This window comes from Ostrea edulis, chromosome 4 (assembly GCF_947568905.1).
Source record: "Ostrea edulis chromosome 4, xbOstEdul1.1, whole genome shotgun sequence".
NCBI classification, from domain to species: Eukaryota; Metazoa; Mollusca; class Bivalvia; order Ostreida; family Ostreidae; genus Ostrea; species Ostrea edulis.
In genome coordinates, this window is record NC_079167.1 from 28,381,622 (window position 1) to 28,399,308 (window position 17,687).

General features: G+C 37.6%; 1 protein-coding gene across 1 annotated transcript in view; it reads left to right on the forward strand.

The window, feature by feature from the left end:
- Nucleotides 1–17,687, forward strand: part of LOC125668943 (uncharacterized) — a 52,073-nt gene that overhangs the window by 24,814 nt on the left and 9,572 nt on the right. Inside the window, 10 exon segments of the mRNA XM_056161344.1 lie at nt 498–606; nt 730–900; nt 1,717–1,916; nt 5,568–6,012; nt 6,160–6,326; nt 7,889–8,128; nt 10,751–10,921; nt 11,258–11,418; nt 13,447–14,080; nt 14,242–14,374. Of these exon segments, the coding sequence (XP_056017319.1) occupies nt 498–606; nt 730–900; nt 1,717–1,916; nt 5,568–6,012; nt 6,160–6,326; nt 7,889–8,128; nt 10,751–10,921; nt 11,258–11,418; nt 13,447–14,080; nt 14,242–14,374 (2,431 nt within the window).

The following is a 17,687-nucleotide window of genomic DNA, read 5'->3' on the forward strand; positions in this document are numbered from 1 at the left end:
TCTACAAAAATCTTGGGGTACATGTCTGTTTTAGAGTTAGCATATTTTAATAGTTCCTGGTAATTGCAAGTACAAAAAGTAAAGTAAGTTCTTATGTATTACAGTAAGTTGTATAAATGTAGAAAAGAAGGAGAGAGAAATCGTCGGAACAATCTGGTATCGAACCCAGGGCCTTTGTATTACTAGTTAGATGGTGTTTTTAATCTTCTAACTAGTTTTTAGGTGATCTAACCACTGAGCTACCCAGGGCGATTCCCAAATATGGTAATATTACTAAAATCACACAAGAACTCTTCATATCGAGATGACAAACAAATTTTAAAGAAAATGTCAGAAACCTAGCGTATGTCCTTAAAGCTTTCAGAAACATCAGGAAGATTTATCATTTGTATGCATTTCTTTGTTCGCATTTCTGATTGAAACTTAATGTCCATCTAGTTAAAATGATTCAAATTTATTTAGGAATATCAATCCTAATTAGATGTATTTTACTTCAGAGTCTAATTTTGGGAATATTTGAGCGCTTTTCACAAAGATTGTTGGATAAATTTAGAATCAAGCCATTCATAATGAAATACCATGGGATTATGAATGACGTCATCAAAGGTATGTATCTGGTACACAATCAGCGCATTATGCTAATTAGGGGTCTTTAACATCACCCTTCGAATGAATACCCCTCCCCCAAAGCAAAATAGACAACAAACTTAACATACGATTTTATTACAGGAATTATGAGTGTCTTACGGTCTGTAGTATTTTATAATACTAAGATGGATTCTCGTGCAACACGAACAGAAATAACGACTTCGATGTGGGAAAGCGCCGAGGGGATGAACTGCAAGACCTATTTAGAGGACTTCCTTCAGCGTTCAGAGAATAATATTTCCATGGTAAATTGTTGATTCAGCTCTATGTATTAGCAGAGCCCACCTCTGGTATATCCTGGGGTCTGTGTTTGCCCAAACTCTCTGTTTTGTATTGCTTATAAGAGTTAAGAAATTGGTCGCTGTTCGTTTTCTTCGCCTTTCTGAAAAGCTGCTTACTGTCGCCTTTGTTATCATGCACCAAAGTCCTGTAATGCTGGAGCTTAGCCGCATCAATGAGTATGTACCCCTCTTCCCTGTGCTGAATGTAAATCTCTCCGTGTACCTCGAATCCTGATTTGCGCCACAGTCTTTCGGTTTGTCTGCGTCTCTGCTTCACCTCTCTGATAGAGCTGTTGTACCACTCAGATTCTGGTCTGATGGTGATCGTGCAAGTTCTGAGTGGTGATATAAATTGCCGTAAGCGCTGGTTTTACTCTGCGTTAAAACACGATTGTATCCCGCGTAGGAATGGTTGTATCCAAATGACGTTTCGCCTCGTTGGTAATGGAAAGCTTGTCTGGGTTGTCATTAGGGCCATGGGATAAAGAGGCGTGATTTATTACTAATTATAGATATTTTACTTGTGAATGGATTGGGGCAGATCTTATATTTGCACATGGGTTGTTTTATTGAAAAAATTGCCTGCAATATAATGTGTCATAGAGCATAACCTATGTTACTAAAACTAGATCTTAATAGTTTCACAGCAGAAGTAAGCCACGGTAGTGTATCTAACAAATACATCTTGTTATGGAAATTGTGTTTCATGTTTCGACAAGATTAACAAAACAATTCCTGTATGTTAAAAAGAAAATTCTGATTTATTTTTTATGTCTTTTAAAGAGAGAAACCTACCAAATACGAATACAGGAAATAGTTGCTACATTACAAAAAACCATTTTGACTATCCTCGTAAAAGGTGAAGGTGCAGTGACTTTGTCTTTGGGAGGCGTTGCAATGAAGGTAACCCGCTTAGAGCTTGCAGAGAGAGCTCAAGATATGGATGATCTTCCCGTGCTAGAGGAAGAAGAAGAGATACAGTGCGAGGTGCTCGAGTTTTCTCTTTTTTTAAAAAAATTTAAAATCTGCTCTTTCAAATCAACAGTTACACGTAGAGTTTACATACGAATGGTGATATATATTTTTATCTCATACATGCCGTGTATATTGCAAGTAAGATAAAGCATTAGCTTTATCACACGCCCGTTTGATAAAGCACTTCCGGTCCGAACTACTTTTGACACTGTCCCCGCTTGGATGACATATTTTCTGTGTTGATGCATATCGATGCATGAAATAAAGCGTATAACTTGTTATTCTGTACATGTATTTATTTAGAATCTCTATTAAAGCAAAATTAAAATGACATTGCCCCCACTGACATATACTGGACAAAAAAAGTTAGGGATTATGATTTTGAAATGTTTTCCCCAAAAAATTGTAATATATTTTTTACGTTATAGTTCATCCATACTTTCTTTAACATGTTATTGATCGGAAAATGTTACCTGTAGGGTCGTGCAATTCATGCTTAATTGAATGCATGAATGAATACCGACACAGGGTGAAAAACAAAGTGATTCAGGGATACACAAAGTTAACGAAATTGGTTATTTGAATACGTGTGTGAAGTTGTGGATATTTGTTGATGACCCTGTGACATTTCAAGCCATGAGACGTCACTTATCCGGCTTTGAGGCAGCCCAAGCTGTAGGTATGCTTCAATCTGGCAATACTCAAAGAACTGTTGCTGCCCACTTTAATGTGTCCCAAAGTGTCATTTCGCGATTATGGAATCGATTCCAACATACTGGTACCGTTGCTGAGAGACCACGTTCTGGTCGCCCGAGGTCAACCACGGCTCGTCGGGACCGTTATCCAGGGCCGTAAATTACATGGAGGCGGAGGAGGCAGCTGCCTCCTCCAACTTTTGAGCCAAAAAAATTAAAATTTAAAGTTCATTAGAATTTATGTTGTTTCCAATAACTAAGAACATGATACCTCCCTTAAAAAGCATTCCAAATCTTTCTTTTAGAATGAGTTAGTCAAGTAACATCTTAGAAGGCCCTAGAATCAAGGATTTTGCACGAAACGTGTTCAGTGTGCACAAAATGTGATCAGCGTCTGGGGGCCGACCCCCGCCTAATTTCCTGCCTCCTCCAAATTGAAGGTTAATTTACGGCCCTGTTATCTGGTCAATATGGCAATGCGGCAGAGGTTCCAGAGTGCTGTTAGGCTACCAACAGCAACAAGAGTGCGTGTAACACCACATACACTTCGTAACAGACTCCATGCAGCTAATCTCCGCGCATTCCGACCAGCAGTCCGCCCCAAATTGACCGCAAGACACAGAACAGACAGACTCCAATGGACACGAAACCATGTCAATTGGCAACTGCGTCACTGTGCCCCTGTTCCTTTTACAGATGAGTCGCGCTTTTGTGTAGACTTTCATACCGTCGTAGGCGAGTTTGGCGCACGACCGGCGAACGTGTTATGCAGACTGTTGTGTTGCTGAGCATGATTGTTTCAGGGGTGGTTCTGTGATGGTTTGGGGTGGTATCAGTATAACTGGAAAGACTTACTTACACGTTATCGCAGGAAATCTTACGGGAATCAGATACCGAGATGAGATACTGCACCCTATTGTCAGGCTGTATGCAAGTGCTATCGGTGATGATTTCATTTTAATGGACTATAATGCTAGACCTCACTGGGCTCGCGTCGTAACAGACTATCTGGAAAATGAAACCATTGAGCGAATGAACTGACCGAGTCTTTTGCCTGATTTGAATCTCATAGAACATGCCTGGGACAAGCTACAGCAAGCCATTTCAGCGCGCCCAGTACTCCCTAGGAACCGTGAGGAGCTCTCTGCAGCACTCGTCGAGGAATGGGCTAGATTGCCGCAAATCTTCTTCCGGAGACTTATCCGCAGTATGCAGAGACGTTGTCGCGCGGTTATTCAAGTACGGGGTGGTCATACAGCATATTGAACACATCAGCACACTGCGCAAACGGTTACGTGTGAATTTTCCATCCTTTACCAAGGCTGTTTTTCATTCTGTTTTGGGGGTTGTGTGACAATTAATCCTGATGTACGTTAACGCTTCATTGATTTTTGATAAACACAATAAAAATTGTTTGTTTACTTGTTAAAGATTTATATTATATAGTTATGATGAAATATATTGTTTTTTGTTATAAATTAAATAATTTATAAATCATGATCCTTAACTTTTTTGTCCTGTATATAATGCAAGTTACCGGCCATAAAAATGTCAACTCGATCAATAACTACTAAAAAAAATATTACGATAAGAAAACAAAGAAATGTCCACACTATTATCATAAGCCCACTGTACCATCGTCGGATACCCACGGGTGATCTCGTCTTTTACTCATCACCCGTGGGCAAACTCGCCGAAAAATCATCGTATGTAATTAATATGCGCGGGTCATTTGATTGGCTGCTGCACAGGGTCACGATGGCAAATCCAACGAATAAAACTTTATGTTACATATGTATGTTCGGCAATGACAAAAACTTTTCCGTAGTTAACACACCGATTGCAAATAAATCTACTCACCGGCGCATTTCGCAGTTTGAGAAAGGTACTGTCTCCCATATAATTTTTGATAGGTATTTGATGTAAGTGACTTGTACGACCTGTCTTTAATCATTTTAATACAAAATTTGCACTTTTTAACGAGCGTCAAAATATTTAGCATAAATAGCAAACTAATAAACATATTTTCAAAATTGAAGAGTTACAACTTTCTGATTGGTTGTCTATAATCAACAAATTAGCATATTTTACGACGATATATCGGCGAATTTGCCCACGGGTGATGAGTATAAAACTAGATCAACCGTGGGTATCCGACGATACCACTGGACAGGCCTAATCGAAAGTACCTCGACATGCTGCGGTACCAAGCATTCACAAGCACAGTCTCGTATTGAATGTAATAAATCTCAACAGCTCTACTTACTAACTTACTAAAGTGCCTCAGGATTTCCTCTCGCCATCAGATTCAAAGAAACCACGTGAATAAAATCCAAATACAAAAAACTTTTCATTGTAGAATGTTGAGCATTCTAATAACGCTGCATCAAAATATTATTTTCATTGATCGTTGTTACATGTTTATTTAAAAAAGACGGCGACATCAAACTTTTATCAGAAGGTCAGGCCTACTGTCAAAAAATAAATACTCGGTCAACAGTTGTTATTTTGTTGCAATGGCAAAACCATTATTAATCATAAAGTATAACCCTTCTAAAACAATTTTCATCCATGGCTTCTTTTATAAAAATGCCCTTTGTAATTTACATGGTTCGATTATAAGAGCACTGTTTTCCCCGCGTAAGGAAGATTAATAAATACGACGCATGAGCCACGGATTCAAAACAAATTCAATCAGCTGTTTCTACCATACTGGGGATCATCTCAAAATTATTCGAAAAAACGTATGAGATAAATAGAACATATATAATTGCGTATTTTGATATTTTGGTTTATCCAACTCGTTGATATGATGTATTTATTCGCTCGGCAAGCCTCGCGAATACACCATATCAACTCGTTGGATATACCAGATATCAAAACACGCAATATAGGTATCCTCTATGTGTATTACTGAGTTTATCATTTCCTGATGTCTACTTTAAAACTTTCTTTGAAATTGATTTAGGAGATGGAATACGACAGCAACAACAACCCATACCAAAACTCTGCCAACGGTGGGACTGTTGACACTCAAGTAAAAAGTTCCAAGTGCTCCACAAATTACTCTCTTCCGATCATTATCAAATTGACACCGTCAAAAAACTTTACACGACTAATATCTTACATTGATCCGGATGACCCTGAACAAATGATATATAAAAAGCTAAATGCCTATAAGAAAGCTGTTTTGATTTACATTCGTCCAGTAGGCATCAATGTACTACAGAGGCGTACTAGATCTCTATACACTTTATTTGTTCGACGAGGACAGAGACCGACATCTAGACAACATCACTTCTCCAAACTGCTTACCCTTAATGACTGGTCACAGGAACTCGGATTCAAAATATTTGTACATAAGGGTATTTGTGGAAAGAATGATTGCTATTTAGGATTAAAGCCGTTGAACGGTGAGTACGCTTGTTCTACCGTTACATGTTTAGAAGCAACTGACATAGATAGAACTAATTTCATTTTCATATATAATTATGTAATGTGTTATGATGATAAGGTATATTATGATGAAACAAATAACTTTTTCTCACAATATATTACAGTACTTTTAACTAGCAATATCACGGTGTCAAGTGTAAAACGACAAGCAGACAACTCTACACAAAATACCAAGAGTGTGTTTCTTCTTCAAGTAAAACTAGACGCTATAGTAACGACGGTAGGCTGCTCAGCTCAGAGAAACGATTCCTGGGAGGAGGATGTCTGTCATGTAAGAAAGAAAAGTGCTTCGGTACTGCATGTGTAATCAAAAATATTTCTGATACAGTTAGAAATTGACTGCTATGTTTGTATTCACTATTCACGGTAAGAGTCAGAAATTGACTGTTATGTTTGTATTCACGGTAATATGGCATTTACGGCAGCATAGTGGCAATGGCACAAGTTTCACAATTCGCAGGCCCGGGTTCGATTTCCGACCCCAGAGCCACGTCAAACTTCAGACGTGCAACACAGGTAGAGACCTCTTTCGCGAATCTCCTGGCGTTAGAAGTGAAAGTTATGGGACTTTCGGATGACCTTGACAACGGAGGTCCCACATCGCGGTAGGCGACGTCAGGATGAAGTACTAACCAGCATATGAACATTAAGAAACTGGTGTTAGCCAAGTGGGAATGAGGCTCGGGTAAAGAACAAGACTTTAATTCCAGGTGGACTATAGAGTGTTTCGTAAAACGTAACAGATTGTTTTATGCATTGAATTGTAAACGGGTAATTATCGAGTTTAATTCGTTCATTTTTGGACTTCTTCACAAATTTGAAACATTTCTAAAGTAATTGTGCAGTTCTAATTACCACAATTAAAATCTCCTAATGTTCAAGCCTGCTATTTTCGTTAATTATTGATAATTATAGAAAATATATCGATTACGATTGCATGCTAATTAGGCCAATTAATTAATACATACCCAATTGCACTCATTAATAGTATTGAATTATCCCAATCATTGTTCCTGTAGTATTTATTTATTTGTGGCCCTACTAAACAGAGAACTTAGAGAGCCTTACATAATCCTAACGATTTTTTAATCATTAAAGCATATAGACTGTTTGACTACATTGATTATTGATGAGGGTGCAAATATTCATCAAACTAAATTTCCATCTATCGATAACCAGTTTTATTCATTTTATCAGCGAAAAACGTTCTCCCCTCGTCGCTTGTTAAGTCATTTGTAATGTCGATCACGATCTAATTATTATACGATAAAAGAACTGACAACATTAACAATCATTACGACTGTTCACGTGTCTTCTCCCATAATGTTATCGCTTTTATTTCACTTTTGGGGATTTTATTGTGTTTCTTTTCGTTCTATTTCCTTTCTTTCTTGGTGGTTTTTTGTTTTTTGTTTTTTTGTGATATGCATTTGTTTGATTCTCTTACAATTCATGCACACTAATTAATTATCAGTCAGGTTAATTGTTCTGGACTTCGGTCTTCTTGGTCACAGTTTTTGATTTACATGGGTTGACTCAACTAGGGATATTTTTATTGGATTGATTATGTATGAGTAAGTTGATGTAGGTGAGCGTTGTGGCCCATGGATCTTTGTATATAAGTGTTCTGTTGTGATTGGCAAATGATATTCCTGTTGAAATTGTGCAATATAGGAATTATCATTATGAGAGGCGGATGCAAGAGAGGTGGAAAGGAAAATTTACTTATCGTATTTCAAAACACAAACGCACACACTCTCCTCTCTCTATCATTCCTTCCGATGTGCAACATAATAAGCATATAAAATATACATTTATATATACAATATTTAGCCACTCCCGATGACAAGCGTTGAAGAAGTGAGATGCAGATGTTCCAGTATACCATCGAACCAGCATGATGTCATCTATGGTTCATCCTTTCTGGCTGTTAACGTGTTGGATTTTAGGACTGCCTTCCTGAATTTTGACATCAGCAACGCAGCGGTATATGCAACCATAGTGGGATTCCTCGTCCTGTACAGTCTCCTTGTTCTTCTGTTGCGACGCAAAGACAACGAAGACGCGGATAAGGTACGGCAACCTAACAACTCAACAGCTTGTTCTGTGTATGGTCAGTTCTTAAATCGAGTTTACTCTGGTGACCTTAAATATATATACTCATGGACAAAAGAAACGTTACACCAAAATGTATAACTGTAATTTTATTTCATGAAAATATAATATAATTTGGGAATAAAAAAATAAAATTTGAATGTTCAAACACAACAAATATCTAAGGTTTCCCGAATCTGAACATACACAAATTACGGAGTCAAAGCCGGAAAGTGTTAACTTCGGATATTCAATTCACAATGTCAATAACGAGTGAAAGAACCAATGTTATCGATAACAGCTTGACAACGACGACGCATAGAAGCAATGAGACGATTGATGGAGACCTGAGGGATTCTTTGCCATTCTTCCTGCAAAGCAGTTCTAAGCTGTTCAAGCGTTTCCGGTTGATTGCGGCGTTGTCTTACTCGACGGTCTAATTGGTCCCAGAGGTGCTCGATTGGCGATAAATCGGGCGAAAGTGCTGGCCATGGCAAGATGTCGATGTGATTGTTGGCAAGAAAGTCTCTGTTGGCTCTTGCAACGTGGGGGCGCGCATTATCCTGTTGGAAAATTCCGCCATTTGCAGCGATAAAGGGACGGACATGTTGTGCAAGGATTTCATTACGGTATCGTTGTGCATTTAATGTCCCAATGATCGGTACAAGATCTGTTCGTCGATTACCACTTATTCCGCCCCACATCATTACACTTCCGCCTCCAAAGCGGTCATGGCGTAGCACACATCCATCAGAGAAGCGTTCACCGCGTCTACGGTACACGCGTGTTCTGCCATCCACTCGGCGCAGCATGAAACGTGATTCATCACTAAACAGAACGTGATTCCAGTCTGCAAGCCTCCATCTCAAGTGACGTCGAGCCCATTGAAGTCGTTCTCGGCAGTGTCTTTGGGTCAGCATAGGTCCTTTGTATGGGCGTCGTGCACGTAGACCTGCAGCCGACAAACGTCGTTGAACTGTTCGGCGACTGATTCGCCGCAATCCAGGAATTCCAACAGCAGTGTTTGCTGGATTTTCCGTTCTGTTCCGTAGATGACGTAATCGTATCATGCGGTCCTGCCTGGGCGTTGTTACCCTAGGTCTTCCAGATCGGGGGCGGTCTGCTGTTGAATTTGTTGTGTTGAAACGGTGCAATAATCGAGAAATCGTGATCCTTGCAACCCCAAATCGCCGTGCAACGTCGGCTTGCGACGCTCCAAGTTCCAACATGCCAATTGCTCTTTCGCGACTGGAACTGTCGAGCCGGGGCATTGCAATACGCGAAGATGTTGGAAAATTTTGATGTTTTTCTTACTGCCTGAATCACCTTGAGTAGTATTTGATAAAAATGAAAATGATTTTCTTTGCACGTGCAATGCGATATCCACGAAACCATGTTTACGGGTATCAACGATAAATTCACGCATGACTAGGTTTTAACATTTGTTGTGTTTGCCAGTGTAATCAGTAAAGCATGAAGTGTTGTTAAACAAGTTTTTATTTATTTATACGAAAAAATATTGTTTTACTATAATTTTTTCATGTGTAACGTTTCTTTTGTCCATGAGTATATATATATATATCCATGTTACTGGATTAGTTTCTGGAATTGACGCGAATCTTGCTTACACATGTAGCACCAAAACCAGTAAAACAACTCACAACCACACACAAACCATACTGACCTTTCACACTCCTCTCTCCCCAACAGCGTTCATCCAGATGAATAAAATGTAACAGTTTTCGATGAAATGATGAGTAACGTAATGAAATTATATTAGTATATAATAAACATGAAATATTTCATCCTGTGACATTCCCCCCCCCCCCCCCCCCCTTAGAGAAAATGTCTTTGGACATTTCTAAGATCAGGACTCAGGACTGTAATAAAATTCAATTAAATATTATGACACTCACGCAACTGAAGCAAATAAAAATCCACTCAAGTAATAGTATAAGGAAAAAGCAGAATATATATATATATATATATATATATATATATATATATATATTTAAAGAAATAGAATAAACAGTACACAAAGTTTAACGCAAGCGCTTTCATTTTATAATCATCAGGCGTTACATTTTAAAATGTAATGCCTGAGGATTATAGAATGAAAGCGCTTGCGTTAAAATTTCTGTGTACTGTTTTAAAATGTTACGCCTGAGGATTATAAAATGAAAGCGCTTGCGTTAATGTTTTTAACTTTGTGTAGTGTTTATTCTATTTCTTTAAATATCTTATACCGGACACTGTGATTTAAAAGAACAAAACAATTTGTATATATATATATATATATATGCAAGGTGAAGATAAGGAACAGTGATCAATCTCATAACTCCTATAAGCAATACAAAATAGATAGTTGGGCAAACACAGACCCCTGGACACACCAGGGGTGGGATCAGGTGCCTAGGAGGAGGAAGCATCCCCTGTTGACCGGTCACACCCACCGTGAGATATCCTGATCAGGTAAACGGAGTTATCCACAGTCAAAATCAGTGTGCCAAGAACGGCTTAACAATCGGTATGAATCGTTATATATATATATATATTCACCGTACATAAGATGCTCACGCTAATGTAATTGATATTGTGTAGTGGACGCTTGGCTTCCTGTGTGACAATGGTAGAGATGATGAACATTTCTACCTAGTGACGGTGGTCACCGGACTGAGATCAGGCGCTGGTACCAAATCCATCGTCAACTTTGTTTTATACGGGGAGTTAGGAGAAAGTGGCGTTCGGCTGCTTACCGACGATCTTAAGAAGGTAGATATACTGTAGGTGTATATTTTGAGAATGTGACACCATTTTATATAGCTGTAGTGTCAATTTATGTAAAATATTTTTTATCCCCCAAGAACGTTTCAAATCACACCATCCGCAGTACTATTGCATGAAATATTTCAATTTTAACATGCATGCCATTTATCAAAATGTATTTATTTGAGTAAATATTCTGCGAAAAGTAAATGATTTTCTATCAAAGTTTCCTTCAAGATAATACCCTTTCCAAATATACTTGGTACAAATGTAAGTTCATATACGAAAAGCAATAATATCAATCGTTGATTTAAAAGAACAATATTTCATTTATTATTTAAGGGGTTTAGTACTGGAAGTGTCAACCGGTTTATCATGTCCACTCCAAAGTTTTTAGGAAGATTATTAAATATGTGGGTGTGGCACGATTTCTCCGGTACTGGTGAAAATCAAAGTTGGTACTTGATGAGTGTGACCTTTGATGACCTGACAACAAGAAAAAGGTATGTGCGATGTAGTATATTAGTCTTTTCTTTGAATTAATATATCGTAAATATCCTCAGTAGTGGTGTAGATTCGAATTATGATCATAGTGTTCAGGGCAAGACCACAAAAGGGGGTTAAATAAAATATATAGGAAGAATCCTATAAAGGAACATACGTTATAGGTACTAAGTATTTTAAAGACCGTTTTGTTTCCAAACTAAAATGGTTAATGTAGCTATAATTGCGATACATAATAACTTATATTACGCAGGGTAAACTATTTCATTTTACACAGGGGAAAGTAATAGGTCGAAATTTTAAGTCCGTTCTTCACTAATTTAATTCTCGGACATCTCCAGTTGGCCTTATTTGTATAATGTATGCATTGCGCGCGCCTTCTTCACACGTGGTTGGAAAAAAACAATGGCGTCCGTAAGTTTTGACATCGAGTTCATTGACTGTAGATATAGGAGTAAGGACCTATCGGATTAAGTACCTTGCACAATATCTTGTGTAAAGCACTAAAGAGAAGATAAATAAGATTTGCTTGAAAAATAGCACTTGGTATGCTAAAAACAACTGTCATATCAGCACAAGGTTCGTTTCGGGGAAAAGTGTTTGAAAAACCACGCAGTATTTTGAAACTATTTTAATTTTTATCTCAATCTACCACCGCAGTTTTTTGTATGTATATTTTTATTTCATTTTATTCATAGAATACCGTAATATTGATACTTTTACTAGAACATAACGTAAACATTTGAGCACATATTTCTTTAAAACTCATCTTCTAAATTGCATGTATCACAAGGGTAAAATTTAATACGCGAGCATTGTTCCAAAAATACGTAGTATCCAGCATGTTGGGGTGGGGGTGTCGAGAACAACTAACAAGACATAATTCCGACTTGACTCATCATTCCCCGTTACCTATTACCCCTGATGTCACAAAGGAGCTGCTTAAAACCACGGTCTGCTTAAGGTAGCTCCATCCTCATGTGACTTATCAATATTAATGGTTAAAAGTGGAAAAACTTTATTAATTTCCACTCAGTATAGTTTAATTCAATTAATAACCAAAGAAAATGTATATGTCACCACCTTTTTAAAGATGTCAGACATACAAAAACAGAAGTATACATTAACATCAGAAAATCACACATTTTCGTTAAACAGAATAATAAAAATAGATAAAAACTTGTTGAAATGACAAAATTTAAATATCAACAGTTTTAAAACACTGCTAATTCATAAATATGTATAGATTAATTGTGGATATTGGGGAAACCAATGTATGATAGACATCCAGTAGAGGAAATTCCAGCATAGGAGTTATTGCCCTTGACAACATTTTTTAAATCATAAATAATTGATTATCTATGGTAAATATAAACTTTTACAGTATTATTAGTTTACCACATATTTTATTATATCCAGTGAATAACATTCCTTGGAAAGATATATTTCTATCATATGCAAAATTTAATTTATTAAGATTTTTGCAAAAACCTATGACATCACATGAGGATCGATCAACCTTAAAACCACTTAACCGTAAAACTGAAAAGCGAGGTATCATTTGACATAGTCATGTAGCTAAATCCCCCTGCAATCATTTCCGTACCATTACTGATTAAATTTGGTTGTATTCTTTCTTGTTGCGTACTTGAATTCATCTGAAGAACAACAAGTTTACAATTTATCATTTTATATGCGGGTATCTTCACGTGGTGTAGATTCAAGTTTGTACAAAACATTGTATCGTGGGCCCCAGGCAAGAGTACAATGGGAGTTTATATTTCACATGGACATTTAGTGAAAGATATTGAGAGAAAAAAACCCACAAGAGTAGAGGTTTTATAATTAAAGACATGTTTCCTCGTGTAGAATAGATTCAATGACACGGACGTTAGAGCGGATCCACAGTAGGGGCGGAGCGGATCAAGATTTACACATTATGATTCTTTATCCATGTACATGTATAAGCAGCTTGATTGATGTGAGCATTGTGACCCATTGACCTCTTATTTCTTTTCGTTCATTAGATACGTCTTTCCTTTTGACACCTGGCTGGCAGTTGACAGAGCTAATGGACTAACCGATTGTATGGCAAACGCAAAGGATATCGATGATTCTAAAGTACTTTTCCGCGATCATATATTTTACAATATAACTGAAAATAATATATGGGCTTCCACAGTTTTCCGTCCTAACCAAAGTTCTTTCACTCGCGTACAACGGTTGTCGTGCATTCTGGCCTTTCTCTTTTTGGCTATGCTTGCTAATGCAATGTTTTACGAAGCACCAGGAACAGAACAGGAGGAGGTGTTAAAAATAGGAATTGTCTCATTGTCACTAACCACAATATTCACATCCCTGAAATCTGTAGTCATAACAACCCCGCCAATAATTTTCGTAACAATGATATTCAAACATACCAGAGAAAAAACGGCAGAAGACAAAAACGATACTAACGAAGAATTGGTCAAGACAAAGAGAAAACCCCTACCGCATTGGATGCGTTACGTAGGATGGACGGTCGTAGTGTTAGCAGTTACGTCCTCCTCCGTCATACTTGTCGCGTATAGTATGCAGTGGGGGAAAACCAAATCTGAGGAGTGGCTTTCTTCATTTATGTTTTCATTTCTGGAGTCTGCAACATGCATTGATCCTTTAAAGGTAAAATTGCATCATGTAAAACTTACACGGTACCAATTTTGATGCACCAGATGCGCATTTCGACAAATGCTTCTTCTACATCAAACCTAATAAGGTTGGATTGAAATGATTGAATTGGTTTTATGTATATGTTGACATCTTTTCATTGACTTCTCTTCCAGGTGTTGTTCATCGCTGTCGTGTTTTCTTTTATCTACAAAGCCCCTGTCACTGGCGGAAGCATTGAACTGGATATGAAACTTTTGAAAAAATATTCCACTTTTCATTCCAACAAGAAAACAAATCACTACCTTGGTAAGATGGAGTTCAAGTGATGATATCGTTATATAAGAACCGAAATTTTAGCAGTATGCATATTTGTTCTAAAATGTTCTGTCACGTAAAGATAAATGCTTAGACACTACGAACAGGTACTCATGATATGCTATGCATAATGAACAATACTATTGTTTATCAGAAATACTATTTGAGAACAATCGACTTTTATTTACTTAGCCAAATTGCAAAAATCGAGCAAAATCGAGATCAATGTTTACAATATCTACGCTTTATGTGAAAGGGGGTTAATTCCCATCAGCCACATGTCACACTGTGTTAATCATGTCAGGCCTGCTTCTGTTGAAAATCTGTGTGCTCTACATTTCGAGGTGATGTCTACATACCATATGCACGTATAATGGATATGTATGCCCCCTTCAAAGAGAGGGACATATTGCTTTGCACCTGCCGGTCGGTCAGTATGTATGTCGGTCGGTCGGTAGACCACATATTGACCACTCAATATCTTGAGATCCATTCACTTGATCATAATGTAAAACTTATACGGTACCAATTTTGATGCACCAGATGCGCATTTCGACAAATAATGTCTCTTCAGTGATGCTCAACCGAAATAACTATGAAGCTTTAGAGCTAAATATAGCCAAAAACAGCGTGCCAAAAAAGTGGAGCCAAATTCGTCCAAAGATAAGAGCTATGCATGAGGGAGATAATCCTTAATTTTGAAATGAATTTCTAAATTTCATAACAGCAATTAAATATACATCCGTATTTTTATTTGATATTTCATTTGTGGGTTGGTTATGTGTAAAAGAGGACAATTATTGATTTTGAGATCAAAGGCCAAGGGTCTATTCACTCTGAACATAGGAAGATATTGCCCGCCCATTATCTTGAAAACTCTTTCCTTGACCGATATCAAACTTGGTACCCTGGTACATCGTACGGAGTAGGTGACCCCTTTTGATTTTGAGGTCACATGGTTAAGGGTCAAACTGGACATAGGGATATATTGTCCGGTCAATATCTTGAGAACCCTTTGCTTTACAGACATCAACCGTGATACATGGGTATATTCTAAGTAAATGACCCCTATTGATTTTGAGGTCACGTGGTCAAAGGTCAAAGATGAAACTGAACGTAGGAAGATATTGTCTGCTCAATATTTTGAGAATTCTTTGCTTAAAAGACATGAAACTTGGTACACTGGTACATCATAAGGAGTAGATGACCCCTACGAATTTTGGGTTCAGGTGGTCAAAGGTGAAGGGTCAAACTGGACATAGTAAAATATTGTCTCTTATATTAAAGAATCATTTGCTTGATTGACACTAAACTTGGTATACTGCTACATCCTAAGGAGTAGATGAACACTATTGATTTTTAGGTCACATGGTCAAAAGCTAAGGGTCAATTCACTCTAAACATAGGAAGATATTGTCCACTCAATATCTTGAATTGTTTTGGCACTACTATCAATCAAATGATTGATGTGTTTAACCCATTTCAATTTCGCACCACAGGGGGCATACATGTTTTACAGACATTTCTTGTTCCTTTTTGCCTTCAGTTTTTTTGGAAGGTATGTTTGTTTTACATCCCAGAATTTGTCACTTTTATTTAGACATCCCCAGCTGTAGGTGAATTGCCTAAAATTTAGACTTGTGTATGGCGCTCGGGGTCTTCATCGTGTCATAGTCTACAATGACTCTGACCTTGCTTTTTTTAGGCCTCGTCCGAAAGACCCGTGATACTCCCTTCAAAATGTCGAGCGTTTGATGAAGGAGCTGTCGCTACCCATTTTTCCTTCTCAGGTTTGACGTGGCCTAAGCACGAGAGTGATTTGAACCCACCACCCCCCTGTCGGGGAGTGTACACTTTAACCACTGAGCCACCGAGACAGGGCGATTAAATTTTGACTGCGGTTTTTGTGAGATTCACTTTCAATGGAACATCCAATTACGATCAGCTTACTTCCTGTTAACGTTATTGTTACTGACTTATATGAAATAGTTTCTTTATTATGATTTTAAATGACCGGTCGCGATAGTCCAATGCTTAGGACAGAGCACTCGCTGTACAGTTTTACAGTTTTTGATCGTGGTGTCGCTTCAAACCTAAGTTGTTTGTGATTTGAACATATTGTATGAATATACAAAAGGATTGGTTACAAGTTCTAGCAACTTAGACAGCCTCTCCCGTATACAAAATATGTTATGCTATACATGTACAAATAAAGATTGTTGTACCACAGAAAATATAATATTAGTTATAATGTACAATTATGATAATATACAATATATGTTTAGGTTCATGTAAGTACATAATCAGGCATAAAATACAAAACATATTTTAAAATTATGATATATAGGTCCGATTAAAATCTGTTAGAGTTCTTAATAAACTTCTGAACTGCTCTGAAAATATAAAAAATTACATCATTTGAAAAATATTCATTTCCTCATAATAAAAGGTGGGTATCGACAATAGCAATATCATTTAGCTGAAGCAGTTCATTGAAAAAACAATTTCTTGCTTGAATGTATCTTTTGCATGCAAAAAAGAAATTATGGGCATCTTCAATATGACCACATATACAATTTGGAGAGGCAATGATGTTGTTTAATGTAGCTAGTAAGGTGTCTTTGTCAAGCAGTTCGGTATTTGATGTGAAAGTCATGGATCTTCCAGACATGACCATACCAACGGAGATTTGTTGTTTATTTGTTTGGTTTAGGTCCCGTTGTGAAATATTTACTCATAAAGACGGTACCAGCTGTAGGTAATGTACCGTAAATTTAGACCTGGGCTAAGCGCTTATGGTCGTAGCAGTGGGGGTTCTTTAACGCGCCAACGACACTGGACGTTTATTTCTAAGGTCATGTCAGAAAAACAACAACTACTAAATACCGAGCGTTTGGTGAAACAGTACCAACGGAGGTGTTGTGTCACAGGAGGCATTAACATGATAAAAAAAAAAACTCGCTACCACGGCTTATACACCAACATCCTACAGATAACTCCGTTTACCCGATCAAGACATAGGGCTCACAGCGGGTATGACCGGTCGACAGGGGATGTTCACTCCTCCTAGGCACCCTATCCCACCTCTGGTATGTACAGGGTTCCGTGTTTGCCCAACTCTTTAGTTTTTATTCCTTATAAGAACTATGAAATTGATCAATGTTTGTTATCATCAAAAGTTGTGGCACTTTCCATACAGCTGCTAACGTATCTAAATGCCCAATGGGACATAAAACCAACACACAAATTATTCTAAATAGATTTACAGTAAGAGATGGCTACGACGAACACGCTTATAAGGAAT